Source organism: Lipophrys pholis, assembly GCF_963383615.2.
Source record: "Lipophrys pholis genome assembly, chromosome: 4".
NCBI classification, from domain to species: Eukaryota; Metazoa; Chordata; class Actinopteri; order Blenniiformes; family Blenniidae; genus Lipophrys; species Lipophrys pholis.
Genome location: NC_137637.1, coordinates 21,115,668 through 21,142,764, shown reverse-complemented (window position 1 = coordinate 21,142,764; position 27,097 = coordinate 21,115,668). Strand labels below are relative to the sequence as shown.

Here is a 27,097-nt window from a genome sequence, read left to right as displayed (position 1 = left end):
TAGAAAACTATGTGGCATCAGGTAACAAAGTATTTTACATAACTTCTTTTTTTTAATTGATTTACTTTTTTGGTCATTAGTACAAGGACACAGTGTTTTGTGTTTCTTGCATTTGGGTTGTTTTTTTTATTTATTTTGTTGAAAGGAAAAACTTAAATCCATGATTGGAATGACAGGGAGAATGTGTAAAGTTAGAAGTGTTCTCCAGCCAAACTCGAAATAGAGACTTTTTTGCAATGATGCAAGAGCACTCCCTGCTTGTGTTTTTCATAGTTATAACAATAATGTAAATGTATCACCTTTTTCTCTTATCAGTCACTCTTCTCCAATAAGGAACCCACAAATCTTTCATTTATCACTTTGTTGTACTTTCAAGCATAAATTCTTTTAGATTTTATTTTCGTTACTGTAATGTTTAACGATGCACAATCAGGATTTATTTCTTATAATTCTGTATTATATTTTGTGCAAATAAAAAATGAAATAACAAGTATACTTTAAGCCCCACTTTTTTTTTTTAAAACAATTCCATAATTATTTTAACATAATATGAATCAAAGAAAGCATAAAGTGAAGCCTCGTGACGTTCTCCAGTAACTGCATGTAGTTTTCACTTTGACCAGGCAAGGCCGCTGTTCCAGATAAACCCGCTCGGTGTGTTTGACCCGGTAAAATTTAGAGGACTTTGGCTGATAACCACCAGATGGCAGCAATACGCCAAGTGTTGCGTCTCGTCTCCCAAATCCATAGAAGAAGAAGAAGAAGAAGAAGCAGACCCGGAATCGGCTCCTCGCGCTTCCTCTGTAGTGATCTGATCACGCTTCCATCATGGCGGTGAATCTTACAGACCTCTCCATGCCTCAGCTGGAAGGGCTAAAAACCCAACTGGACCAGGTAGAGGACACTTTTATTGTTGATCCGCGTCAGTGTGTCTCCATGAGGGAGATAATGGGGTGGATCTCACGCTAACTGTGCAACTGTTAGCCTCTCTGTGTAGACACCACCCTCCTCCTCCTGCCCGTCATGTTGTCGGTTATTCTCCCAGTCAATTGTCTCTACTGCGTGAAGCTGGTGTTGGTTCAGTGTGTTTATCTCACACACTGACTGATTTAAACGTGTGTGTGTGTGTGTGTGTGTGTGTGTGTGTGTGTGTGTGTGTGTGTGTGTGTGTGTGTGTGTGTGTGTGTGTGTGTGTGTGTGTGTGTGTGTGTGTGTGTGTGTGTGTGTGTGTGTGTGTGTGTGTGTGTGTGTGTGTGTGTGTGTGTTACAGGAGGTAGAGTTCTTGACCACTTCAATTGGTCAGTTCAAAATTGTCCAGACCAAGTACGTCGAAGCAAAAGACAGCCTGAATGTCCTCAATAAAAACAACAAAGGTGCGTCGCATGCAAATGAATGAAACCTACTTATGACTGTGTATTTTATTAATAGTGTATTACTATTACTAACGTAATACTATTAAGCTATATGAATTACCATTTTATGATAATTGCCTTTCTTTTAGGTTGGTCTTTGAGTGTCTATAAATGTTAGAATTATATCTGTGTTTAATACCTTAATGTCTATATTAAGAGTTAGTCTGTCTTCTTTATTTATACACTCTTATGTGACTTTCAAGACTTGTGTGTTTTGCTCTGTGTAATTTTCTAACTATGTCCACCCCTCTCTCCTCGCATATAGGCAAAGAATTGCTTGTGCCCCTTACCAGTTCTGTATCCTTTCTGTGCTGCGTGATGCACTTCATGTGAAGTCATGTACATCTGTAGCTTTTTATGCTTTTCCTTAACATTGTGCCCCCTCAGATGTATGTTCCCGGAACATTGAACGACGTGGAACATGTTTTAGTGGATGTGGGGACGGGTTACTATGTTGAAAAGGTAACGGTTTGATTGTGAAATGTGATAGACAAACCACTTTCTCTCTCCTCAGGTTTATGTGACTTCTCTTGTCTGCTCTTTGTTCGCTCTTGTGTTTGTCTCTGTAGAACTTAGAAGAGTCAAAGGCGTTCTTCAAGCGTAAGATAGAATTTCTCACAAAGCAGATAGAAAAGGTTCAGCCAGCGCTTCAGGAAAAACATGCTATGAAACAGGGTAAGTCTGCAGTTTATCATCCCTCTTTAGATTTTCTCCTTTCATTTTTGTTTTCAGTTTTTTCATCCCACCCCTTTTCTTTTTTTAGAGTGCCACGACTCAATCTTAAAATGTAGTCTCCTCGCAGTTAAGAATCTGTATAATTTAAAGTAAGTGAGACCTTGCAGGGTAACGGATACAGAACTAAGACAAACCGTGTACATGTACAGTTTGTCCCCCCTAAAAAAAAATGGCAGCGTGCAAATAGCTGCTTTACTTATTAAGGTGCCATTGGAATCACTACTATTTACTACTCGGTCAATGCAAAAGAAGCTTAAAATTGGAAATGAATTGATTTATAGAAACAATGAAAATATGGTCAACGATACAAAAGAAATGAGATAATCCAGGTCTGTCAGTAGAGCTACAAAAAATAACCACAAACCCAGACTTTATACGGTGCACTGTGGAGGCAGGATTTGAGAAATGGACACGCATTGGACTATTATATGTAGCACAACTTTTTAAAGGGGGAATTTTTAAATCATTTGAACAACTTAAATGGGAATTTAATTGACCAAATAATGATTTTTTTTATAGATATTTACAGGTGAGACATTATCTTGACGAATGGGAAAGAATAAGCAAAAAAAAACAAGTAAAGTCTAAGAATTGTTCATGTCATTTACAGAGGATGACTCACAATAAAAGCTTATTTCAAAAATATATAAAACACTACAATATGATTCCAATTGATAATAAGAAAGATGGGAATTGGAAGCAAATGTAATAATAACGGATGATGACTGTGAAGAAACATTCCGATCTGGACACAAGTTAACTAACAGTCCAACATGGTGGGAATTTGAGTGGAGAGTGAAGATGTGTGACTTTAATACCCCATCTATCACTGCAAAATCTAGTAAAACAACAGAATTATGCTGGAGGAATTGTGGGATGGTGGGTGACTTCACACACATATTCTGGGATTGCCCAAAGATCATAAGACTTTTGGAAAGCAGTGAAATAAAACTAATTCTAGGTATTGAGCCACATCTTGATCTAACCCTGTACATACTTGGAATAGTACCTGAAGAGCTGATAGACAGAGAAGGTACATAGTACATACTGAGGATCCTGCTCCTGATAGCAAAGAAAATCCTCACGATCAACTGGCTTATTGTAAATAAATGATTAAAATGAGCTCATTTTCACTGTGGTACTTGTTGAAAACATCTTCTGTCTTTCAGCTGTGGTTGAAGTAATGATCATGAAGAGCCAGCAGTTACAACAGAGCCAACAAGGATCACAGACTGCTGCAACAACAAAGGCCTAATGAGAGTGATTGTTGGAATCTTCATGATTGGATTGGATTTGTTTGTGTTTGTCAAGGAATAAAAAAAAAACATCTGTCAACTATTGTAGAACAATGATTTTAAAGTGTGAAACTTTTGGTGCAAATTTGTGCTTCAGTGACTTAGCAAATTAATGATCTGTATTTGATTGTTCTAAGCACATGACATTTGTTGTCAAATAAAAACATCATTTGGGTTTCTCAAAAATATTGTTTTTTGTAATAATCTGTCCATATGTCAGTGGTCTAATAGATTGAACGGCTGAAAACAGTCTCTCAAATATTTAAATGTATTAAATCCTCTACATTTTAACTTGCATTTCCTGCACTCATGATTATTTTTCTATTATTATTATTTCAGTTAACTTGCAGGGCCTGTTCTGTCTCTTCTGAGATTGGCTGCTATTACGAACGGGTCCGGCTGGAACCCAGCTGTGCATTGTACATGGCTCTGTCAAGCTGAACTGAGGTTTCTTAGCCAACTTTTAAGTGATGTCTTGGGAGACGCCTCACCCACACGTGTCAAACAACCTGGGAGTGGGTGTACCTGAAAGCTCTGCAGCTCAATACGTGTGGGAATGTAGTCGTTATTTAATCTGTGCCATCACAATGTCGATGACGAGCTGTGTTGTTCACATCCTGAGGTGCAACCCAGCGTGTCGGTGGAAACAAATGGGTTCCCTTATAAACACCAATCACCAAAATAATTGGATCTCCTAAGATTTAAATCCTTTCTTGATCATTGAGTTTAGTCTTTGTCTCATGACGAAGTCACTCAAAAAAGATCAACACAGTGCCTGAGCCTCTTTAACCTTTAACCACACTGACTCGCTTCTAATTATGGTCAGGGGTCATGTCCTTCTCAATCCTAGTTAGGGACTCACGAAAGGAAAAGTGCGACATGTCTGTATGTGGAATTTTAAATAGATATGGTCATTTTGTGTGAGAGGCTATAATCCACTAATAGGATTTGTGGTAGATTCAGTTTAGTTCAGGTAGTTCCAATGTCTCAGTCTTGTTTGTTTATACAAAGTCACTTTGCTGATGATGAATGAACTCACAACACATCACTCATGTGCCTGGAATTTTTCTTTTCCTTGGTGGTAAATGGTGCAGAACACAAACAGCTGCAGAAGGGCCATGAGACAAATGTCACGAAACCCAGTGGTATTTGATATATATGAAGCTAAATATCCTTCATAAACACAGAAAACCTTAATTCTTCGCTGCTCTACAGTTACAACTAGATGTATGTTGTCTATTTGATGATAAAAACAAAGTATGTTTTCAGATTTTTGAAGAAATTTTGATGCAAGGTGAATATAAGTGAATATTTGCCTACATACATCATAAAAAGTTGTGTTTTTTCACCTCATATTTCTCCCACATGTTGACATTGGTGAGGTAAATAAGTTATTTACAATTTACATATTACCAAATCATTGATGTATTTACACCAGTTTGATTTGATAAATCGTAAATTCAGCTTGAGTAAATATTGTTTTTATCTTGATTAAAGCTCCACATTCACGAATATAAAGAATTAGGAAAACCAGTGAACGTGCTATTGTTTTGTAAGTTTTTGTAAGCTTAGAAACAAGTGAGTTTAACACATCTTGGAATATTATTTGTGATAAATACAGCCACAGGTTTAAAAAAGATACAGGGTATTTCCTTTAATGAAATGTTCTAATTATTTGAGCTTATGTTCTTTATTTTTTATTTAACATATGGGTTAGAATTATACAGAATATCACAACAAATCTTCAAATATTTTCATCTCGAAATTCTATACATTTCCCAGTTTGAATTGTAACGTTGGAAAAACTAATGTTTCCATACATTAAACCATCTTCTCTACTGTTTTATCCTGTCAATGGTCATGTAGCTCTAAAGACTGAACAGATCAGAAGTCCATCAGAGGACAAACACACTGATGTTTGCACTTTGGGAGTCATAGAGTCAAGTTAAGGTCATAGAGTTCAACTGACAAGCATGTTTTGGAAACCCACATGCAAGCTTGAATGTTTCCATTGTCTTATAATTATTTCAGATGCCTTTGTTTTTAGTAAGGCGAACCCCTTAGAGACCCTCCTTGGAGCTTCCAATAATTCTTCCAGTATTGAAAAGATAAATAGACTCTAATTACAGAGAAATACTTCTTTTTTTTTTTTTTAATAAAAAAATATTGATAAAAATTATAGTAATCAACTTTCTGTTATTAAACCCCCTTTTACTTCTCGGCTCCTGTGGATTGTCAACTGTGTATATTAGTTATTTTTTTGACTGAAATAAGAGTTAAAATCCCATGTGTTTGTAATAATTTCTAACTAATACATCTCAGTCTTAGTTTTTGGCAAATCTCACTTCAGACTTCAAAGTTTATCTGCTTTTAAATGTTTGCTGTTGATATTTGCTTTGGTGTTTATCTCTGCAGTTCCTAGAGCAGCATGCAGAAGCAAAGATTCACTTTTTGTCATTTTTCTTGATTGTTATGCTTCTAACGCTTGTCCTGTTGGCACCATATATGATAGAATGACGAAATAATGAATGAAAATAAAATAGATCTGTTTTGAATGTCTTGGCAGTAATGCTCCATCTGATTGCTCAAATATATGGAATGCACATTGCAAGACAATATCTAATTTAAAAAAAGTTATTGTAGGGGTTAATGTATATTACAAATAATGGCGATATCATGATATTATCGACGTATCGTGCAGCTCAGGTAGCTTTAGCGCCTTCTCGGGTTCATGTCATTTCTCTACACTGGAAAACATGACAAGCCCTGTTTTGTTTTGAGCCTGAAAAGGTCGATTATAAGATGAAGGTGGATCCCAGGAGGGCACACGTCTTCCTCCTCCGGGAGGTCAAACGCTCACGTCGCTACGCGGCTGTTGCCGGGGAGGTTGGGGCGGGGGCGGGGGCGGAGTGCAGCCTGTCGGGACGGACGGCGTTAACACGGCGGCAGAAGGAGGACGCAGCTGTCACACGCTGAGCGAGGAGGCGAACCTTCGACATGAAGAACTGAGCGGGGACAGACATTTCTTTCGAGAGCGACTTTTATTCCAGAAAACAGACAAACAGTCGTGAGTTGTCCAAGTTGGACAAAAGTTGCGCTCCACCGGTTGGACAGGAGGAGCACGCGGTGTGTTGGGAGTAATCTGCACGAGTTGCTGGGAGACCGTCGTCACGCGCTGAGACCGAGGACGGACGGACGACCCTTGATAAGATTTTTTTTTTTTTTTTTTTTTTTTTTTTAAATAGTTGAAGCGTTTGTGTGAGAGTTAGACCATCACAGAAAGTCGTTCTCCTGACGCAGAAGAGGAGACACGCAGATTGAATCAGCATGGTGAGTTCTGGGCCTGGGAGCGGGCACGCTAGCTAACAACCTGTTTGCGTCCTTGCTCGAGCTCCACGCTCGTGCTACCCGACGCTCGTTCACGCTGACGCTGTGGTAACTTCAAACTTCAGTGGACATTATGGGCAACAATGCTCCGCACAACGACTGATTTTTACCCACCCCGGGCAATCGTTCTTAGTTACACCAGCTTGTTGCTCAAACTCGCTGGTGTTCGCGGTGTAAATTGAGACTGGTTCTAACTAGTCTGCTGGTAGGAAAACAAGCTAGTTAGCTACAAGCTAGTGGACAACATATGTTAGCGTTTTAACTAAAGAGGCTAGTCGACCGCTGTGTTTCACAGTGTTACTTATTTGTAGGGACGTGTTTTGTTATTTTCTTTCGTCACACGCGGCACCAAGCGTATATTTTTATTGTTAGATTTCACGTGGAGTTTTGCGGCACGTGACGTGCGTTATATGGTAGCGGTTATACAACTAGCTGAACTGCTACCGATGAGTTCCGTGATAAAGGTCATGCCGTCAAGCATCCGAGATAAAAGGCTCGTTTTGGGGCCGATGTAATCATTGATTATCAAACTGCTCCGTGTTGTGTTTGACTTGATTAATGCGTACCCAACAGAGGAGCCAGCGTGGCGAGTCACCGATGCATGGTTCAATTTCCAAGGCACAAAGTCGCCATGTGCTCCGTGTCTCTTCCCCCCCCCCCCGTGATCCTGCTCGGCTGCCCTGTAAACCCGCTGCTGAGCCTCTGCCAGGTTTATGGCCCAAATGAACAATGACACTATCTAATTGTGTAGTTGCCATCAATAACTTAAGGTACACCGTTAGTATAACGAGAATGACAGGTCGTCATGGCTTGTTGGAGTCATACTGAAGCTCCGGCGGACCTGCGCCATGCAAGGTTACATGTGACTCATCGAGAGGCGGGGAAAGAGCCATAACGAAGCCAATGAGCACTCTGATGGTGTGTGTTGCAAAAACACAACGCTGGATAAGAGGATCATGTCTGCACTGTCTTCATTCATTGGATTGGCTGTATATTTAGTCGGGTTTAGAACTGTGGCTTGTATTGTTATGTCTTGACATGTTGAAACCTGGAAACTCGTGAATTTTCTTTTGGTCTTGTCTAAGGGTCAATGTTGAATTGTATCTTGATGTATGAAGGCCACACTCAGAAGTACTTTCTTTGGCTAACATGTTAAAAACCCAAAGTTGAATGCATCACTTGAATTGTTCGTAGTCTTGTCTCCCCTTTGTAACCAAGAAATGTTTCTGTGACTCATGTTTAACACATTTGTGATCCATTGAATTGCAACACAACCCAATGTTTTGTTAAATATTTTCTTAAAGTTGCACTATTCAAGATTGCATAGGGAGGAAGTTACAGTTAAAAGGTTACTCTATTTGCAGGCAGCCAAAAGTCATTTTCCTGTAACAAATAGAATGTTTTTTTTGTTTTTTTTAAGGTTACTACAAAGGGAGCAGGCCTGAACCCCAATGCCAAAGTGTGGCAGGAAATCCCATCTCAACAGAATGACATCCCAGAGGGAACTGTGGATTCTCCTTGGTTGCAGACTTCCCCTTCTTCCCCTGAGATGACTGAAGGTATGCACTATAAGTGTTTACCTCAGATTAATCCTTTCACAATAAACCTAGTCACCAAAGAGTGAGTTGGTGGGGTATGTGACAAAAATTTGCGTGTGTCGCCTGTTGTGCCACCTATCTAAATCAATACAGTTGTGCATTGTAGATACCATTATTGTAAGTCTTATCTCTGGATGGGTATCTGCAATAAACAGAAACATAAAGTATTATGTAATTTTGTAAACATGGCAGTTATTTCACAACCAGTTCGTTATTGCTTGCCGTCTCTCTTCTAGGTTACACAGAGATTTCTCCTTCAGGGGGAAAAGGATTAGACACAGAGTATCTGGACAGCACACTGGACTGCACACCTGTAACCACAGAAATTGTGAATGGCATTGAACAGCCTGACTTGAGTTATTTAGTCTATGACTCTCAATGTGAATCCACCATTGACAATGTGGCAAAGGAACAACCCGTGTCTGAAGAGACTCTGAGAGAGTCATTAAAGAAACAACTGGAGGTCTGCTTTTCCAGGTGAGTGGTGGTATATTTACGGTTTTGGAACGGTGCAATTAATCATTATATACAAAATTGGTCTTTCTTAAGCATATTATGCTAAACTGTATATGTCACAGTGCAGACACAAGAGCAAAACGTTCATTGGCTATATTACATTTTTATTGACTGATTTGACACAATTGGGAAGGAACCATTTAAAAAAAAAAAAAAAAAAAAAAATTTAACTGAGCAATATAGTTTGGATTGCGTCAAATTACATTTTGACCAGACTAACTCTGTAACGTTGTCTGAATCACTGGAGCATCTTCACACTGTGAGCCTCAACTCGTGCATCCAAAATACCTGAAAGGTTGTATGTTGTTTGCAAAGACCTGCCCATTCTTTTTATTTCACTATGTACATATTACAGCATTGCAAAATGTTAAAACATTTCAGGTTATAATTTGAAATTGTGTGTTTTTTTTTGTTGTTGTTGTATTTTCTGCTGTGAATGCCTAGTATCACTTGTCATAGAATTCCAAACTAATGTTTGAGCATGGCATGTGTAGAATCAACCTGCCCTTTTCTAGATTAAAAAGTGTAGACGATGGAGGGATGTAATCTCCAAAACGCTTAAATGCTGTGATTTAAATGTTTACAGAGAGAACCTATCGAAGGACCTTTACCTGATATCTCAGATGGATAGTGATCAGTTTGTTCCCATCTGGACCGTTGCTTGCATGGAGGACATCAAAGCTCTCACAACAGACATGGACCTCATTCTGGATGTAATGCGAGGTACCAGCATTTTTGCTCTTTATCAGAAATGACTGCACAAGTGCATGAAGAGACAAACACTTTATTGTTTTGCCTTAAAGGTCATAACTCATGATTTCCTTCTTTGTGATTGAAATCGTTTCCTGGTAAGTGTTTGTCTGTTTTTTTAATTAATCAATTTTTTTCCAACAGCCTCCCCTGCGGTTCAAGTGGATGAAGCGGGTGAGAAGGTTCGGCCAAACCACAGTCGCTGCATCCTTATTCTCAGAGAAGTGCCTGAGACGACGCCAGTTGAGGTAAAGGCAACCGCATACTGCCAAACAAGATACTGTTGCTTCATTGCACTAAGAGGAACTGACTAGCAAGTTGTTGACAGTGACTCATGAACTCATTTTGTTTAGTAGATTTTAGACTAGACTTGGGCTACTAGCTTATTGTAGCTCTGTCACGGTTTAGTTTGAACCTGCAGTGCTTTTCTCTGGGGGGGGTGGGGTTACTTGTGTTATTCCCCTCCTTACTGAGAAAAGGACACCGTGCCACACATAAATGCTTATGGCTGCCGACGGCAACAGGTCTTGTAGAGTTGGGAATAAGAGAAAAGACAGTGTTTTGTCTCCTCAGCATTTCTATGCATGAGAGCACTAGCTCATTGTGCTCATAGTAGGACAGTGGAGTATTTATATGTACAATTTTAGCAGTTGACTGACAAATACATGCCACAGTGCTTTGGGTAAAATCTTGAATTTGTTTTGCTTTTCAACTCCTGACTAAGCTTCATAATTAGCTCTTAGGGCAGAGTTGCTATCTGCCTCCTGCATGGTGTGTCTCCCTGGCGCACAGCCAGCAGAGTGAAGCAGAAAATGTAAACAAGTGGGAAAATGCAGCGTCATAAAGACTTGTAGCCATGTCTTCGCTGTACTTGACATATGTGTAACTTCTGTCACTTGGCTTGTAACTTGTATTGCTGCTGTGCTTTTATTTTATACTTCACTGTTAACTTTGAGCTCGAGTGTAGCCACACACTATCAATGTCATGCAAACAAGTTAGGTGAGGTTGTGCAGCCAGTTTTCAAAAGTGGCATGCTGCTTTCACAATAGCATTTTTCCACTCCATATGTCCTTAAAGCACTGTCCTCCTACCAAAGATTGCTGCCAAAAATGGCCCAGTGGCATTGCAGGTTCTGGCTTCTCTTTCCACTGTGGAAAAGGAGGAGGCAGGGCAAAAAAAAATGAGTAATTGTTCCTCTGAAAGTTTAGCCTCCTGCCAGCCACCTCTCATCATAATGTGAGGAACACTGCTGTTCAGAAGAAACGGAGCCGGTAGAAAAAAAGAAAAGTTGACTTTACTAGACTAAAATTCAACCGTTTCAACAATGAGAATACGTTTTGGAGCTCAATAAGAAAATTCTGTTTGAGGGAATAATTTTAGCATATTGAAGTCTATAAGTTTGTATCGCCTGAGCCCTTTTTTGGCTTTATGTTTCCGGCAAAATATATTGAGTGTTGCTTTCTTTCCTTTTTACAGGAGGTAGAAGTTCTTTTCAAGAGTGACAACTGTCCGAAGGTTTTAAGTGCTCAATTTGCTCACAACAGCAACTGGTACATTACATTTCAGTCAGACATGGATGCACTCCAGGTACAATCTTTCGTGATTCATCAATTCCTGTTTAATTTAGCTTCAAATGAGCAGCACTGAGTATGAACACTGGTTAAATTCTTTTTTTTCCTTTCCTTTTTTTTTTACCCCCAGGCTTACAGGTACCTAAGAGAAGAAGTGAAGGTCTTTCAGGGGAAACCAATTATGGTGTGTATGCTTTAATTTCGTATGTAGCACGCATCAAGTTTTTTGTCTATCTCCTGGAGAGCCCACTACTTTTTGTTGGCTTTGAATTGAACAATAATATCCTCGGCAAGGTCTGCCAACAAGTGTAGATACACTTTCACCCGTTGCATCACCATTATTTAGACAAGTCTGTTGGGCTCAGCCTTCACCTCAGCAGTGACCTTGGGATTTGTGTGCAGAGACGCTACATCAAGGTTAAAGCATCAAGTTGTCACTACTTTGAGTGTTTGTCCACTAATTTACAAATCCGAGCCACTAAATGGTGGCCTTCTTATTACAGTGTGAAATTTATTGTTTGCAAGTCCCACATAGTATAAATCTTCTCTCAGCTGGACTTTGATGTGACTTTGTGTTTCTGATAAGCTAAGAAGTGTGTCACATGATAATGGTCCCATAAAAGCCCCGGTGATGATCAGTATCGCGCTTGGAAGGACCCATATGCACTGTCTTTAGCTGGGAGGAACTTTTTACAGTTTCTCTGTACATTCATCTTCGTTTCATTGCTGTAATTCTACTCTTCCCTCGTCCTCTTCTATTCGCCCCCCCCCCCCTTCTTTTCTCCTAGTTAGTGCAGTGTTTTATGGCCTAATGACCGTGAGATTATGAGATCTGAGGGGGCATAAGGACAAGCGAGCTACATTGCTATTCACTATTGATATAGTGGAAGTGTTGTATCATGTATACATTGTCCTTTCTCCCATAGGCCCGCATTAAGGCCATCAACACTTTCTTTGGAAAGAATGGCTTCCGCAGTGTGGACTCGGGTGTGTACAGTCAGCATGCCCAGCCACAGTCCCAGTACGGCTCTCCAGTCTACATGCAGCAGGTGTACAGCCCCCAGCAACAGTACCCTGTTTATCCTGTGGTGTCGCCCACCTGGAATCCTTCAGTCATCCCTTACTTTGAAACGCCACTGGTGAGTACCCAAGTCTGTCATAGCCCGCACTGTCGCAGTTGTGATATTCTTTGCCTTAAACCTCTTACAGTTGTTGAGTGCATTATGTCATTGTTTTGTTTTTTGTTTTTCTTTTATGTCTTTGTTTCACATAGGCACCATTCCCTAATAGTGGATTCATCAATGCCTTTAACAGTCCTGGAGGCTACAAAGCAAACTCCAGCTCAAACGATATCCATCATCCTGCCAGCAGGAACCGGTAAGTGCAAGTTGTGTCAGAGAATAATGCGGGACTAAATTTAGATGTTTTTTTAATGTTATTATTTTTATCATATTCCAAATTATATATTGTGGTTTTAAGTGCTAACAATAAAACAAGTGTCGAGCATGTTCATCAAATTTCATTGCCACAGCTTTACTCCTCATATACAAGAAATATCTAAGTATGTCGCTTTTGTGGTAGAGTTGACCTTTTAAGTTGTCTATTATGTATTCTTTCTGCATACAGAAACCTTATGAAGGGGTCTCCTCGGGCTGGAGATGCAATTCCTTCTCTAGCTCCAGGTATTCTGATGAATGGCACGTCTAGTCCCATGAGTCCACAGGCCATCCAAGCACTAGGAACATCTGGATCCACACCACAACCACTGTCTCTGGCCTCCTTGAACCTGAAAGATATTTCTCCGCTGATGGTCATACCCAGTGGAGATTTGAGCGGAGCTGGGCGGGGCAGGTGAGTTAATTTGCTTGTAAATTCTGTAGAGGTGAATTTCATTCAGAATGTTGGGTCAATGCAATGTCAGTCTAAACCTTTGCATTCCACAAACGTTAAAGTCTTATTGTATAGATATTGTTCAGTTGGTGTAAGTAAACAAACAAAAATGTTTTGATGAAAGACATTGTGTTTTTGTTAGGTTTTTTTTTTCATCTTGCTTTTGTGAATATAATTTTAATACAAACTTGTTTTTTGCGAAGGAGAGGCAGCCATAGAGGTGTGAGGAGGAGAAGAGAAGATGAGCGTATGACGGTCAGCACATTTCCTTTATTTTTCAATCCCCAAAATATTTTCTTGATCAAAGTTCTCTCTGTGGGGAAAGGCTTTTGCTCTTTGCATTTTAAAAAAAAAAACATGTGTCTGTTTGAAATTGTTCTCCACAGAAACCTTCTGCTTTAATAGAAGCAAAGGAACCAACACCAAAGTTTGATCTGGCAACATCCAATTTTCCTCCGTTGCCCGGCTCTGTTGTGAGCACGCAGGGTGAGACTGCCACCGAGGTGCGTCTCTCTGATGTTGTGCGTGGCTTAAAAGTGACGGCCAAGGTGAATATTTAGTTTCTCAGGGCCTTCTACTATTGATAATTGAACTCACCATGCGAGTTGGTCTGTGTTTTTTCAATCTTTAACTCGGTTACCTTTTTTTTTTTTTTTTTTTTTCCCCCCAGTCCATGAGCCAAGAACTTAACACAAGCATCTCAGTCAGTCCTGTAAACACACCTGATCCTGCCTCCTGTCCTGCTGCTGAGGCTCCACAAACGGCCACTCCAACAGGATCAAGGTAACTCTCTCCTCAAGCTGATTAAATTATCGGTGAAAATTTTAAACGAGAACAAAATTTTTTACTTATTTCTTCCTTTTTGATTCAGTGCGCCTCCGACAACTAAGGCAGAGAAAAAGCCTGAACCTCCCTGTATCGTGGCAGTCTCCAAGTCAACAGAAGCTTCAACAGCTCCAGAATCGTCTGCCTCTGAATGCAGCCAGGCCGTTTCTACAGAAGTAGCGTCTCCCTCTTCCCTAACGCCAACAATAACAGAGCCGGTACGCCCTGTTTTCTTTTTCTTCAGTGCTGCATCAGTTTATAGCAGTTTATTGAGTCATCCAGGTCCAGTCAGTTCAACCTTTGGTATCTTTGTCTGAAATGTGTTTATAGACTTTCCTGAAGGTTTTTAACAAGACACTAAGAACTTTGTAGCTCAGTCATCTGTCCCCTGTGGTAAAACTGACATCAGGCCGCCCATGTTTGACACGTTGAAGGCCTTTTAGGATCAAATTTTATTATTTATCTAACATCCCATGATGATTTCTCACCAGGGGCCAAGAAAGCTGAGTTATGCAGAGGTGTGCCAGAGGATGGCAAAAGAGCCGCAACCAGCACAAGTTCCTTCCTCTCCCACAACTTCAGCCAGCCAACCTCTGCAAGAACTCAAGGTCAACAGGGTCGAGGAGCCTCAGCCCAACTCCAGAAAAAGTCTTGAGAAACCCGGGGACAAACGGCCTCCTCAACAACCGCTACGCCACTTCAAAGGGGCAGCTGGCCAGGCCAGAGCTGGAGGAGCAGGGAACAAAATTCGGGAGCATCAGAGAGGACTTAATACAGGCAAACGCTTTTCTCCACAGCGGGGGGCTCGACGCAGTGGCAAGGAACAGAACATTCCTCCAAGCTCGCCAAATAACTAAAATTTAAAAATCCATGAAGCACAAGAGAACTGTGAACTGTACATTGTAAATACGTAAGATATGTAAATAAGAGATGAATATATTTCATTTGACAAACCCTGTCAAAGAATCTTATTGCAGACCTGAAGTTATTCAGAAAGACTATATAAGTGATGACTATAAATAATAAAAAAGTTAATGGATATAGTCTGTCAGGAGTTAACAGGCTTTCAGGTGGAAACCCCCCCCTAAATTAAATGGTTTCTACACAATTGAGGAAAAGGAGGTTGTGCATCTCTATAAGCAAATCAAACTGGTAAACATGCAAAACGGCAAGTTACATTTGAATACCGTTTGATACTTGTTTGCGTGTGACCGACATTGAGCTTTTCTTTTTTCATTATTATTAGTTGTTTATCATAGAAATCTAGTATATGAAATTATTTATGATGTGCAAGATGTTGAATTCGTCAGTCAGTGGTTGCTAGTGGTGGCTTATTAAGAGGCTATTTTTGACTTTCTTTATTGATTTGAGAATCTTATACCGATAATACTGCTGAAGTATTTGTGACATTTGCCAATACTTGTGTTGTATTAGTCGTGTTGGTCTACAGGTGTCATTTTAGTTCAAGTATTGGATCAGCACTGCTAACATTTGATCAAGCACTGTAATGAAACTGCAGAAGATCTGCTTATGTGACTTGTGTGGTGCGGAGTGGCGATAGATGGTGTCCATGCCTGATGGAATCTGTAAGATAATGTTCATCGTGTCAATCTTCCAGTCTGGTTTTTGACTCACTTTTTAGTTGGGACTTGCTCGAAGTGATCCAGTTAATCAGTTCACGTCAGCCTCGGGTGCACAGCTCACCTGTTTAGCATAGATTGGGTTCAGGGACTTTCTTACCAGGCGAGGCGACGGTAATAGTTGTCTAGCTTTAGTTTGCAACTGTTGACAAGCAGTTCTGTTTCACTGGCATCTCCATTCTGCATATGTACTGCTAATGGATGCTCTGAAGAACATGAGTTTTTGTTTTATGTTTTTTTTTTTTTTCTTTCAGTGAATAGGTTAACACTTGTTTAACATCAGTGTTTTGTTATATTTTATTTGATGACATTGGTTGCTTAAATTTATTTTGGTGGTAAAACGTCATGAATGTATATTGATCTCAAACCACTTTTTAGCTTGAGTTTTCTTTTCTTTTTTTTTTTTATTATGCGTATATATACTGTTCTTTGTGTATGTAATGATTTAGTTTTGAATTGTTTATGGAGCAGCATAACCGTTTTCATTTTCTGCATTCAATCTTTTCTTTGGATTGTTAATGATATTGTTCAAATGAATTCAGACAAAAAATTTTGTTTATTAGAAAACAAAATGTGGATATGGGTCTGTACTCACTCCACAGTGAACGGAATATTTTTTGGGGGGGCATGTGAATTGAAATGCATTATCCTTTCAAATATCAAAACTTTCAATTTTTGTGAAGTTAAAATTATTATTTTTTTTTCCCAACTAAGTTGTTAAAGATGTTGCAAATGATGATTAGCTTTACGTAACAACAAATGTGCAGATATTCTTTAGTTGGTTATTCTTTGTGTTTCCAGTCCTGTTCTTGTGCCCATTTACTACACTGTGCAGTATTTACTGTTTTGTCTTCACTATTTCAGTTTTTAGTGCAAACTGTATAGAGGAGTATGATTCTGCTTGGACTGCATGGAATTACTGTCTCAGCCCAGGAATCCAGTGCCTTAATAGTGTTCAATTTTGAAAAATTAAAGTCCAGGAGCACATAAATGTGTCACACTTACCAAGGCTTTCTGGATTGATGTTAAAATCCTTTATCACTTCATGACACATGGGGGACATTTAATCCATTCAGTATCGTGATACCGGCTGGGGCTAAATCTCGTGGGGTAAAATACATGTGTGCGCATGCTGGTTGGCAATGTCTTTATTTTGTTAGCTTGAAGATACACTTCATCAGAACCCTGTTATCGGAAAGTTCAACTTAACACACTGGTTTATTAATACTGGCTCAATGTATGAAAATAAAGGGGTATTTTTAACTGGTCTGTCTGATTGTTCTTTTTTTTGAGAGTTGCTTTCGGTTGAAATTACAGAGGACACCTTAGATCTTCCTTCACTTTATCATCATTTGCAGAACCAACAGGATGATGTGAGTGCTGTGCCTTTACCAGCAGAGGATTGTGATTTTTTTGTCCCCCCTCTTGAATCTGCTAAGTAAACATCCTGAAATAACCTTAAGATGTTATGTAACTGTTGGTGGTACATATCGTCAACAGTCGAACAATGAAGTGTTCTTTATATAGATTTCAGACACTAACGTTATGGTGATGCTTTTGTTGTGAATAGGGTATAAAGCTTTAATACACACAACTAAGATTCCGATTTTATCAATGAATTGCACGCCGTGTTTACATTTACGCCCTTGTCAATCCTGTTATGTAATACTTTGCCAAGTCCCAACTCTCGCGATGTTTGCTTAATGGAAGTGTCAGGAGTGTCAACAACGGCCAGCAGCAGCAGCAGTGTCCGGAGCAGGGAGGGGGGTCCAGAGGCAGTCTCTACGCCAGGTCGGGTTTCTCATTTTTCAATCATTTTGTGTGAGCTGTGGTGGAATTTGACAAAGGTCCCGACAATGTTCGTGGAGCATGTGATGAGCTCCGGCAGCCGGGGCTCGCTGTTGGAGCCCAGCGGTCTTTAGCATTAGCATGCTAACGCCTGGGCTAACTTGCGGCGCTGCCCGTGTAAACTTACAAGCTAAGCGAGCAGGTTAGCACTTAGCCTGGGCTGAGATAGCCGAGCTGTGTGAAGCAGCGACTCAAATAAAATCGCCTTGCGAGGCGTGTCCGACCCTCCGAATGTCCGACATGACTCCCTGCACAGTGGGCTTGAATGTTCTCTGGAATGACACGTCTGCGGCGATTTTGAAATGAACACTATGGTGAGAATTGTGGGGTGGCTATCTCACAAATTAAGGCCCGTCGCTGATAAAGTCACTGCTAAGCAAAGCATTGGTGCTCCAGGTAACCTGCCCCGCAGTCTGTAACCCGAGAGATGGAGCGAGCTCCACCGCAGCTCGACCTCCACAGGGCTGACAGCGAGCGCCGGTGACAGCCGGGCAGGTCTGCTCGGTGCAAGGTGTCTGCTTCTGGCTCTGCTGCCTTCATTGTTGAACGAGGCTTCCAGTTTATTCCTCAAAGCAGACCGTCGGCCTGTGTTCCTCCCAGTCATCTGTCAGAGTGGCTGCATTGCCGGACATTGAAATGAATAGTGTACATTGCTGTGGCAGCATGTTCTCAACAGGTATGCCTGACATACTGTGCAGAGTAATGATACCCACAAACGATAGAAGTATTCAGAATAAGTAGCATAACGACACCAAATGTGCAGTGACTTGAAGACTGAACTTGCATACTTGTTAGTGTTTTCAATGAACAGATGCTGAGCTGGGCTCATGATTAAGGCATTAAATCTTATATCCCAAAGTCACTCAAAACATTGTGCGTATTCATTTCACACCAGTTAAATTAAAAGCAGAGCTCTGAATGTATTCATATTCACAGAAATGTACATGTGCCTCCGACTTTGAGTATTCCTGGTTTACACTCAGTATTAAGACTTCAAGGGATACTTTCTATAGCTTTTGACTTTAGAAGTGTGTCTCTAAAGTGCTTGGTCTCGCTTAGGGCAGCGGTGGCCCAGAGGTTAGAGGAGGGATCAGGAATTCACAGGTATGAATCCCACAGTGGACAGGCCATCATTGTGGGTCATTGAGCAAGACCCTTGACCCCTATCAGCTCCCCAGTGCACCATTATTTGGCTGCCCACTGCATCCTAGAAATAGGATGGGTCAATGCGGGGGAAAAAATCATTTCCCCATGGGGATTATTAAAGTATGATGTTTTGTTTAGTACAGATCAATAGAAAACTAACAGCATTGAATAAATTGTGCACTGTTCATTAAATCGTTTGTTAGAATTCTGCATGAATCAATGAATCCTATAACGGTTTGGTGTGTTTCTCTTTTGCAGAACATTTGTCTGAGATGGGGGATGATCGACCCTTCGTATGCACTGCCCCTGGATGTGGGCAGGTATGGTTTCTGATCTATGTTTCACCATTCAACATATTATAACCAGCCAGCCAGCCACATTTGGACCAAATTCATGGCTCGCTTCAGAGATAACCATGATTTATAGCAGCTCAATTAACTGCATATGGTCTGGAAAGAAAGCAGATGTATCGCTCATCAACAGAGTGTTTTTGCACCATGGGGATTATGTTGATACTCGATAGTTTCGCATTAACTCCTTTCTTTTTTGCTGTGTTATTTCTTACAGAGATTCACAAATGAAGACCATCTGTCAGTCCACAAACACAAGCATGAAATGACATTAAAATTTGGTCCTGCCAGAACAGACTCGGTTATCATTGCAGGTAATTCCGTTACTGTACATTGGTATTTGTTGGATGCAGCAGAGTAATGAAATTGTCAGTTATCTAAAGAGCTGTAAAGCATGCATTATCAGTTTCTTTTTGAAAGGCAATGTTTCTCTGTTCTTCCGCTGATGACTAATGCATTATTTTCTCTCTTTTTCTTTTTCGCTTGCAGACCAGACACCAACACCCACGCGTTTCCTGAAGAACTGTGAGGAGGTCGGCCTATTTAATGAATTGGCCAGTTCCTTCGAACAGGAGTTTTGTAAAGCACCGGAAGAGGACCAGAGGACGAAACACCCGGTGAGAACCGGGATGAATGTTGAATTCATAGCGTACTCTTGGCTTTCTCATCCACTGTTGAATAAAATTACATTTAGAAAAGTCTAACATGTGCTTTTGGTGTTTAAGCCTGTCCCATTACAAACACCATCGGAAGTAAAGGATGAGGATGAGGGTCCTTTACAGGTGGATTCTTCCCCTCCCGACAGCCCTGATTCATCATCCAGCATGTCGGACGACAGTGGAGACTCAAGGGTGAGAGGCAAGGTACAATGATTTGCCACAAACAGTCGGCACACTTGCCTTCGGATTGGCAGACAGACTAAATATATTATTGAAGAATACATTTTGTCTCGTTAAATCTGTTATCAGGGGATTCCCACAAAGCCCATGGTCAGCTCGGCTCCCACTCCAACTATAGTCCGTCCAGGGTCTCTCCCCCTCCACCTGAGCAATGATGCACTACACCCGACTTTGCCATCTCCCACTTCTGTCATCACACAAGCTCCGCCCTCCAACAGACAGCTTGGGTAAACGACAACACTTTCCTGCTGCTCCCTGTTCTTAGTGTGGGCCCCCCGCCCAGGCACTGAAAGCAAAACAGTGAAACTCAAGTGATGCCGGGTCAAATGTACAGATTGATGTTCCTCAGTTGTCTCAGGGCTCGTACTTCAGGTCTTTTTCAGAGTTGAGATGGTGAATTAACGAAAGACCCAGCCACCTTCCAGTTAATACCAAACAGATGCTAGAAGAAGCTAATTACGTTATTATGTCTATTAAAATGTGTTGAGGTTGTTGTGTTGAGGAACTATTCATTAGCATGGGGAAGGTGCAGATATAAAGTAAAGTTTCAGCTGTAGCTGAACTGTCTACTAGTTTTTATGAGGAAGCATCATGCTCCTGGGAAATGAGGTGTGAAACTACCTTTTGTCTGACCCGCCCCAAAAATCACAACACATAAAAAGGCTTCTAAGTAGATCAAGTAATAATTTTTAGGAAATGTCGATACAGCAGTGTATATTTTCACAATGTTCCAGCAGTACTTCTTAACAAGTGCATTTCAAAACAAAAATACTCATGGGAAACATAAAATACCTTTGTTAGTTGGATCCTGAGTTAATGAGTTTTGTCAGTAAGTATTTGATCAAGGAAGACGTTTTTGTAAATGTATGTATGAACTATTCAGCAGCTCCCCCAGCAGCCCGTATCCTCTGGTGAGACACCTCCCCAACGGACAGACAGTCCCGCTCCTGCCCAGTCCTGTGCAAATGACTTCAGTTATATCTGTAAGCCCTCCAAACAAACTTCACTTCAGATGTTTTCCGGCAACTGTTTCTCATACGTTTGCGTTTTTTTTTCTCTCCTTTTGTGGACATTTGTTTCAATGTGCAGATAGCGAGGACGGTAAACACAGTGCCTAACATCCCTGGAATTCCAGGACCCCCTGTCGGAGGAGCAAGCAGTGGGTCATCCTCCCCGTCTGGGTATAGTCTGCACTCTGAGACTAAGATGGTGAGAAAAAACTCTCTTTATGACAACTTGCATTTAAACAACAGCTTCACTGATCAGCCATACCTTTATAACCATCAGTCGAAGTGGCTGACACTGATGGTTTCTTAATGATGGCGCCTGCCAGTCAATCTGTGGGAAATCTAAACCTGCATTTTGATGCAATTCCAATTTTTGCACCCGGGCCTCGATCATATGTGGAGACAAAATTTGACATGTATCTGATGTCTTTCAATGCGAGTGCTGTCTGAACAGTCAAGTTGCACAAATGCAACTTCCACGTTATTGACGTAGACGTCATTGACGCGCCACCAAAATGTGAAAGAAGAAATGTAATAATGGACATAGTGGACACAGGTGACGGGATTAATATTTGGAAAAATTGCAAGGTTTTTGTGTCAATGAATGTTCTCGCATCACAATCCCACCACTCCTGGCTCCACTCATCCCTCTGTACGGACGTAGCAGCCGCTCCTCCACAAAATGCCATTGTTACAAGCTACGCTCTTTTTTTTTTCTTTTTTCAATCTTTCTTTTCCCCCCGTTCCCCTCATTTTGTCGGCTCCTATTGCACAACCATTTGAGAATGGATATACACGCGCTGACCTGTGTAGCATCCAGATTCACTTCCGTAAACGGTAAGAAATGGGATCCCCCACAGGAAATTGTAATTGAGCATCAAGTCCTGCGGTGTGAACGTAGCCTAACTTATCAAAGCTGATGGGTTAGAAAAAGGCAAGCGTGAGGATTGAAACGAGTTCGACTCGAGCTACATTTTGTTTGATAGACGACCCGGTCAGAACGTCGCTTGTGGCATGCCAGCTCTTATTGGTGGACAATACTCTTAATGTATATTTTGACGTAGAGGCTCCACCTTGGAATTACTTACAGCACTTAGAAAATCAGATGCACACCTTCAGAGGTCAAGTACGATGGCTCCAACCCACACTTTACTCTTGTATTTGCCAATACTTTAGCGGCCCTAATTGCTGGCAGCATTGCCCACTTTCACGGACATTTGAAGGCTATCACCAGCTTTACAGATTTCTTGAAGATTATCTTGTAATGTTTCTTTTGTGTTTGTACACAATACTCGGCAAGATTTGATCATGCTGATCGTTTAAGATTTTGATTGATGACAAATGTTTGATCAGTTGGGTTTTTTTTTTTTTTCAATGAAGGTAGTACTATTAGCATCGAGCAGTGTTGCTTGTGTATCTTTGTAGCGGCTGAAGGCAGCTCTAACTCATCAGGGGCCCGGAGCACAAGATGGAGCTGGCGGGGGTTCAGGATCCAATCCTGCTGTACCCCAGCGGCAGGAACAGAGCCAGCAGCCCACTCAAAACTCTGACGCACCATCACCTGCACAACCACAGGTACGGCAAGACACACCGCACAGAATATTGTTAAGAGCGGACTTCACTGAAAAATATACCTTTGGCTGGCACAAATTCATAAAGTGGCATCACTGAAATAAAGGCAATTTACAATCTATATCGTATTTGCAATTTATATTGAGCAAAGCCTAGACAGTAGCCCCTTCTATCTGCAAGTAGCCCACTTCTGCCCCCTCCTCATCCTCCAGGTGTCCCCCGCACAGCCAACAGGCAGCCGGAGGCGGCGGGCATCAGAGATGGACCCTGACGAGAGGAGGCAGCGTTTTCTGGAGAGAAACCGGGCGGCTGCTTCCCGATGCAGGCAGAAACGGAAGATCTGGGTGAACTCTCTGGAAAAGAAGGCAGAAGATCTTGCCAACATGAATGTCTCCCTGACGGTGAGTGTCCTCGAGCGTAGCGGTGCTTTGAAAAGTTCGTTGTTTGTCGGGTATTTCTACAATTTCCGATATTTAAATGTTTGAAGCGTTTATAAGGTTGTAATTGTGATAAACATGATGTCTAGTTAAAACAAATTCTGATCTAATACAATATTTGAATACGCTTTTTTTTTCTTTTGTGACTTGATACTTTAGAATAATTTATACTAAGGCATAAATTGGCTTGAAATGTCTAAATACATGAATATTTCACTGTGAAATTAATTTTCTTTTCTTTCTTTTGTTTGAGGGGCATCTTTATATTAAAATGCCGTTGAAAGACTGAAGTCAACCAGACATCAAACCTCCTTTTTGACAATATGGAAATCTACCTTGTGTATTTTGTGCTGCCATCAGGGTGAAGTAACCCTCCTGAGGAGCGAAGTGGCTCAGCTGAAGCAGCTGCTTCTCGCCCACAAAGATTGTCCCGTCACTGTAATGCAGAAGAAAGCAGCTTTCTTAGGTAACGGCGTAACTGACCGACACGTATCCTGTGCTCAATCATCTTTACCATCTCATCCATCTAATGTGTCATTTTTACTCGCTCACCTCTCTTAAGGGTGAATGTTTCTCTCTCTGTCTGTAGCTGCAGGAGGAGAGGAGACCTCCAGGGACGCTCCCGCCGAATCAATCGGTTCCCCGGCGGCGGTCATCCAGCACGGCCCGTCAACCCCAAACTCAGCCCCGAGCCCGGCGGCCACCATCAACGGGATGAGCGTTCGCGCTGCGGAGGCGGTGGCCATGTCCGTCTTGGCCGGCATGGGATCGGGCCAGCCTGGAGGGGTTGTCATGGCGACGCAGCCACAGTCAGCCCCAAGATGATGTGCGGACACAGCTCGACCGAATGAACTTGAATGGAAGTAGGAGGCCGGACTGGTGCAAAGTTGTTGTTGTTTTTGTTTCGTTTTTTTCTTTGTGTTTTGAAAAGAGGGACTCTCCCTCAGATACCCTCCACCCTCACAGCCAACGATATCCACACACAGACATGGCACAGTGCCTCCGTCATCCCTGAACTCCCAACAGGCTCTCCTTCCTGAGAGGCTTTGTCACTCAGCCTGTAAATATGAAAAACACGTTGTGGACCATCACTTTGCAGGGTTTGGGGTCACTTCCTGTTCAGTTGTCACATCTGAGAGGAGTTTTACATTTTAAGACAACTATTCTGATTAAAGAAACGTTAACATCAAAATCCCGGTTACAAAAGCAGCTTCAGTAGAACTCCTTTCCACTTAACACTGGCTGCGATGAGGCTCCTTTTATTTTTTATCCAGGTGGACGATTTCACTGTATGACATCCTGTGTTTTTTTTAACGTGTGAGAAAAACCTTTTTATGCCTGAACAAGTTGTTGATGTAATGTTTCGCCGACGCAGTGAAAGTCTTCATGTGAGAGTTTTGCTGGCTGGTTGCAGTACAAGGCAGCCTGGGAAAAAGTTTTATCGCTTCTCTTGTTTACTTTTCAGTGTTTTCTTTACCTTCACTGTACGTCTTCTCTTCCTCTTCGAAGTTAATTTTCGCTAAGTACACTTGATGGTGCCCTCGTCATCAGAAACCAAAGCGTAGAAGTGTACGCTGGTCAGCTTGTGATGGTGTGCCTGACTTTTCTTTTTTCCCCCTCCATCTCTTGTCACTCGTAGATGTCATTGCATAAATCCTATGTATCAAACCCTGTTGACTGCATGGATTACTCAAGAATACCACTGTTTGTGATGAACCATACTATTTTCTCTTTATTTTCGTGTTTCTCTTCTGTTCTGTCACATCAAATTATTGATGCAAAACATTTTTTTTTTTCGTATTTATGTAAGGATTCCATCCTCAGTCCTAATGTAACACACTTGAGATTAGTCGTTTAGAGGGTTAGTGGTTTAGAGGGCCATTAAATGATAATCAAGCATAGACTTTAAAATCCTGTACCCAGGCATTTCAATTGAGGAAAGAGTAGTGCAATATATTTTTCTAATAAGTATCAATGTTCTTGCATTTAGCTGATGTGTGTAGCCCAGCTGCTCAGAGGGGTTTGGTCTATTTCATTTGAAAGCTAAAGTTGTGAGGTGACCAAAGCAAATGTGAAGATGAGAATCGGTGAATGAATGGGGTCGACGATTGGCGCACGTCTGTACGGAGTTACAGACGTCCTGGTCTTGGGTGCTTTCTGAGGATTGACCGTCTTGTATCATGAAGTATCCCTGATACCTGTGTGAGGTGCTTGTTTTGAAAGCAGATTGTTTTATACAGCGTTGTACTTCCAAGACTATCATGTTGTTTTTGCCCTTGTTTGTCACTCAGTGTTTTTTTTGTTTGTTTGTTTGTTTTTTTAATATATAACATGTTGTTGTTTCAAGATGTTTTATTTTTCTCTGTGGGAATTTTAAGCTTTTATTTTTTTTCCGTCATGATAATATGTCCCCTTAATTTGTCAAAGAGGATAGATGTCTTTTATGTGCTTATGAAGCTTGAACCACATGAAAAAAAGAGTCTTGGAGATATCTGTAAGGACGGAGTTCATACAACACTCAGGCCTCAAGATGGGAAAAATTACTTGTGTATAGTCTAACCTAATGAATAAGTTGTCTCGGGGCAAATAATGAAATAAATTAATAAAAATGTTCCTCAGTACGTTTGGCTCTGCTCTCATTTCATCCCCCTCATTATCGTCCCATCAGAGCTGAGCATACATTTGAATGAAAAATAAATTTTGTCAGACTGTGTGAGGAACCTCCAGACTGTTTCATTTCAACAAACACTTTTATCGTATGATTACATTTCAATGCACTACTCAACTAGTTTCATCACCTAATTGCCCTTTTTCAAAGTAAATATAGTCAAACTAAATGGCCCTCTGGGGACATTTTACTACACGGGCCAAGAATCTGCAGCTGCAAAGTGTTTCCTCGCCTCGCCGGGCAAAAGAGGTCACTCCAGCAACACCTGACTGCAGACTTTGTTTTGTCTTTCAGCACTTTGCTTTCTTTTCTTTTTCAGTCAAACACTTGGGTCTTTTATACCACCCATCCATCTTTTGTACGCCTCAGACTGTGGATCTAAGCTGATTATGGGTGAAAGCAGGGTACATCCTGGACAGAACATCATTTACATAATTTCCGAACCTCCATTTCCCCTCGTTAATACTTTTGTACTTCTGTACAGTTTCAAAATAATCATCACATGAAGTGAAATTAGTTTTTGTTTGATTTCTGTTGCGCCGCTAAATATCAGCAGCACATGGATTTTCCAGTAGCACCATTGTGTCCAGTTGACATGCTGTACTGACCTTGAGCGCTCCTTCATCTGTACTCGATTACCTTGAACGCTGAAGTTCCCGGGTCCCCAGTAGTACCAGATGAAGTGCTGCTGCCTCCAAGGTTCAGTCCAGCCCTTTTTTTCTTTTTGTCAGATCACCATCACTCATTCAGTCAGTAAACCATCTTCCTTTCAATTTATTTCTCGACATGCATTTTTGCATCCTGTTATGGTTTTTGACACCGTGCATACTACAGAGGATTTATTCACAGTCTAAGCTGTGATTTTTGGTTGTGATATAAATTTTTAAGTTCAAGTCAACTTTTAAGCCACATGTGGCTCCCTGAAGCTTTCACTAAGTTCTAGCTAAATAAATATTTTATGTTGTCTTTATTTCATTCAGACACCACAGTTGTTTTCAAAAACACTTGTATAAAAGAGGCTTTAAAATAAAAAAGGCACAATAAATAAAATGGGGGGAAATGCTAAAATGACTAGAATTTCTAAAAGGTAAAAAAAGGTTTAAAATGGAAAGAATAAACAAACAAACAAAACTCCTAAGAATAGAAATAAAATGGTTAAATTGGCTGAAATGTCCTTTCTTCCTGTAGCCACAAAACTCAAGACTCCTCCCTCTAAGTGTTTGATGTGTTCTGGTTAATTTGATCCTTTCTGTGCTCATATTAGTCACAGTTAAGCCTTGTGCATATTATTATTTAAAATTACTTATTTATTTGTCACCCTGTCTTATTTGATATATAACTTTTTTAAATATTTATTCTCTGTGGCTAAATGCTTAAAGGACATTCCCTCTGGGATCAATAAAGTATTTCTATTCTATTCTAAAGCGTAAACATTATCTAAAGAATACTGCAAAGAAGGAAGAAGCCAGTAAAATCAGGTGCAAAAACAGCATACCGCTGGTGTAGTTTATACAAATATTTGATAATATGGGATAACATCAGTTAAAAAA

General features: G+C 40.8%; 3 protein-coding genes across 11 annotated transcripts; all 3 read left to right on the top strand.

Moving 5' to 3' along the window:
* Positions 1 to 746: 746 nt before the first annotated feature.
* Positions 747 to 3,532, top strand: pfdn5 (prefoldin 5). The gene is made up of 6 exons (XM_080460831.1): positions 747 to 894; positions 1,271 to 1,373; positions 1,678 to 1,709; positions 1,800 to 1,874; positions 1,982 to 2,087; positions 3,317 to 3,532. The coding sequence occupies exons 1-6, from the start codon at positions 829 to 831 to the stop codon at positions 3,400 to 3,402; spliced, it is 468 nt and encodes a 155-aa protein (XP_080316957.1). The 5' UTR covers positions 747 to 828; the 3' UTR covers positions 3,403 to 3,532.
* Positions 3,533 to 6,728: 3,196 nt separating this feature from the next.
* On the top strand, positions 6,729 to 16,889 carry larp4ab (La ribonucleoprotein 4Ab). Its single transcript, XM_080460645.1, has 15 exons — positions 6,729 to 6,772; positions 8,250 to 8,388; positions 8,664 to 8,904; positions 9,530 to 9,666; positions 9,838 to 9,941; positions 11,171 to 11,281; positions 11,396 to 11,449; positions 12,192 to 12,404; positions 12,539 to 12,642; positions 12,892 to 13,116; positions 13,359 to 13,410; positions 13,542 to 13,703; positions 13,826 to 13,938; positions 14,027 to 14,198; positions 14,472 to 16,889. Exons 1-15 carry the CDS (start codon positions 6,770 to 6,772, stop codon positions 14,835 to 14,837), a joined length of 2,196 nt encoding a protein of 731 aa, XP_080316771.1. The 5' UTR covers positions 6,729 to 6,769; the 3' UTR covers positions 14,838 to 16,889.
* A 422-nt stretch (positions 16,890 to 17,311) lies between these two features.
* atf7b (activating transcription factor 7b) lies at positions 17,312 to 25,592 on the top strand. 9 transcript variants are annotated; one of them, XM_080461196.1, is made up of 12 exons: positions 17,312 to 17,411; positions 18,873 to 18,934; positions 19,182 to 19,278; positions 19,454 to 19,581; positions 19,690 to 19,815; positions 19,933 to 20,090; positions 20,747 to 20,846; positions 20,953 to 21,072; positions 22,323 to 22,445; positions 22,655 to 22,843; positions 23,240 to 23,345; positions 23,469 to 25,592. In XM_080461196.1, the coding sequence occupies exons 1-12, from the start codon at positions 17,324 to 17,326 to the stop codon at positions 23,702 to 23,704; spliced, it is 1,533 nt and encodes a 510-aa protein (XP_080317322.1). In that variant the 5' UTR covers positions 17,312 to 17,323; the 3' UTR covers positions 23,705 to 25,592. The 9 variants fall into 9 exon arrangements, with proteins under 9 accessions (XP_080317322.1, XP_080317326.1, XP_080317324.1 ...); XM_080461200.1 differs by having other exon boundaries at positions 23,442 to 25,592; XM_080461198.1 differs by having other exon boundaries at positions 17,325 to 17,411; positions 22,296 to 22,445.
* Positions 25,593 to 27,097: the final 1,505 nt, after the last annotated feature.

Coding starts and splice junctions, on each gene's coding strand:
- atf7b (XM_080461196.1), top strand. CDS start 17,324: ATGGAAGTGTCAGGAGTGTCAACAACGGCCAGCAGCAGCAGCAGTGTC. Junction 17,412..18,872: donor AGAGGCAGTCTCTACGCCAG/GTCGGGTTTCTC, acceptor TCTCTTTTGCAG/AACATTTGTCTGAGATGGGG. Junction 19,279..19,453: donor AGACTCGGTTATCATTGCAG/GTAATTCCGTTA, acceptor TTTCGCTTGCAG/ACCAGACACCAACACCCACG.
- larp4ab (XM_080460645.1), top strand. Junction 8,905..9,529: donor CTGGAGGTCTGCTTTTCCAG/GTGAGTGGTGGT, acceptor AAATGTTTACAG/AGAGAACCTATCGAAGGACC. Junction 13,939..14,026: donor GCCACTCCAACAGGATCAAG/GTAACTCTCTCC, acceptor TTTTTGATTCAG/TGCGCCTCCGACAACTAAGG.
- pfdn5 (XM_080460831.1), top strand. CDS start 829: ATGGCGGTGAATCTTACAGACCTCTCCATGCCTCAGCTGGAAGGGCTA. Junction 1,710..1,799: donor TTGTGCCCCTTACCAGTTCT/GTATCCTTTCTG, acceptor GTGCCCCCTCAG/ATGTATGTTCCCGGAACATT. Junction 1,875..1,981: donor CGGGTTACTATGTTGAAAAG/GTAACGGTTTGA, acceptor TTGTCTCTGTAG/AACTTAGAAGAGTCAAAGGC.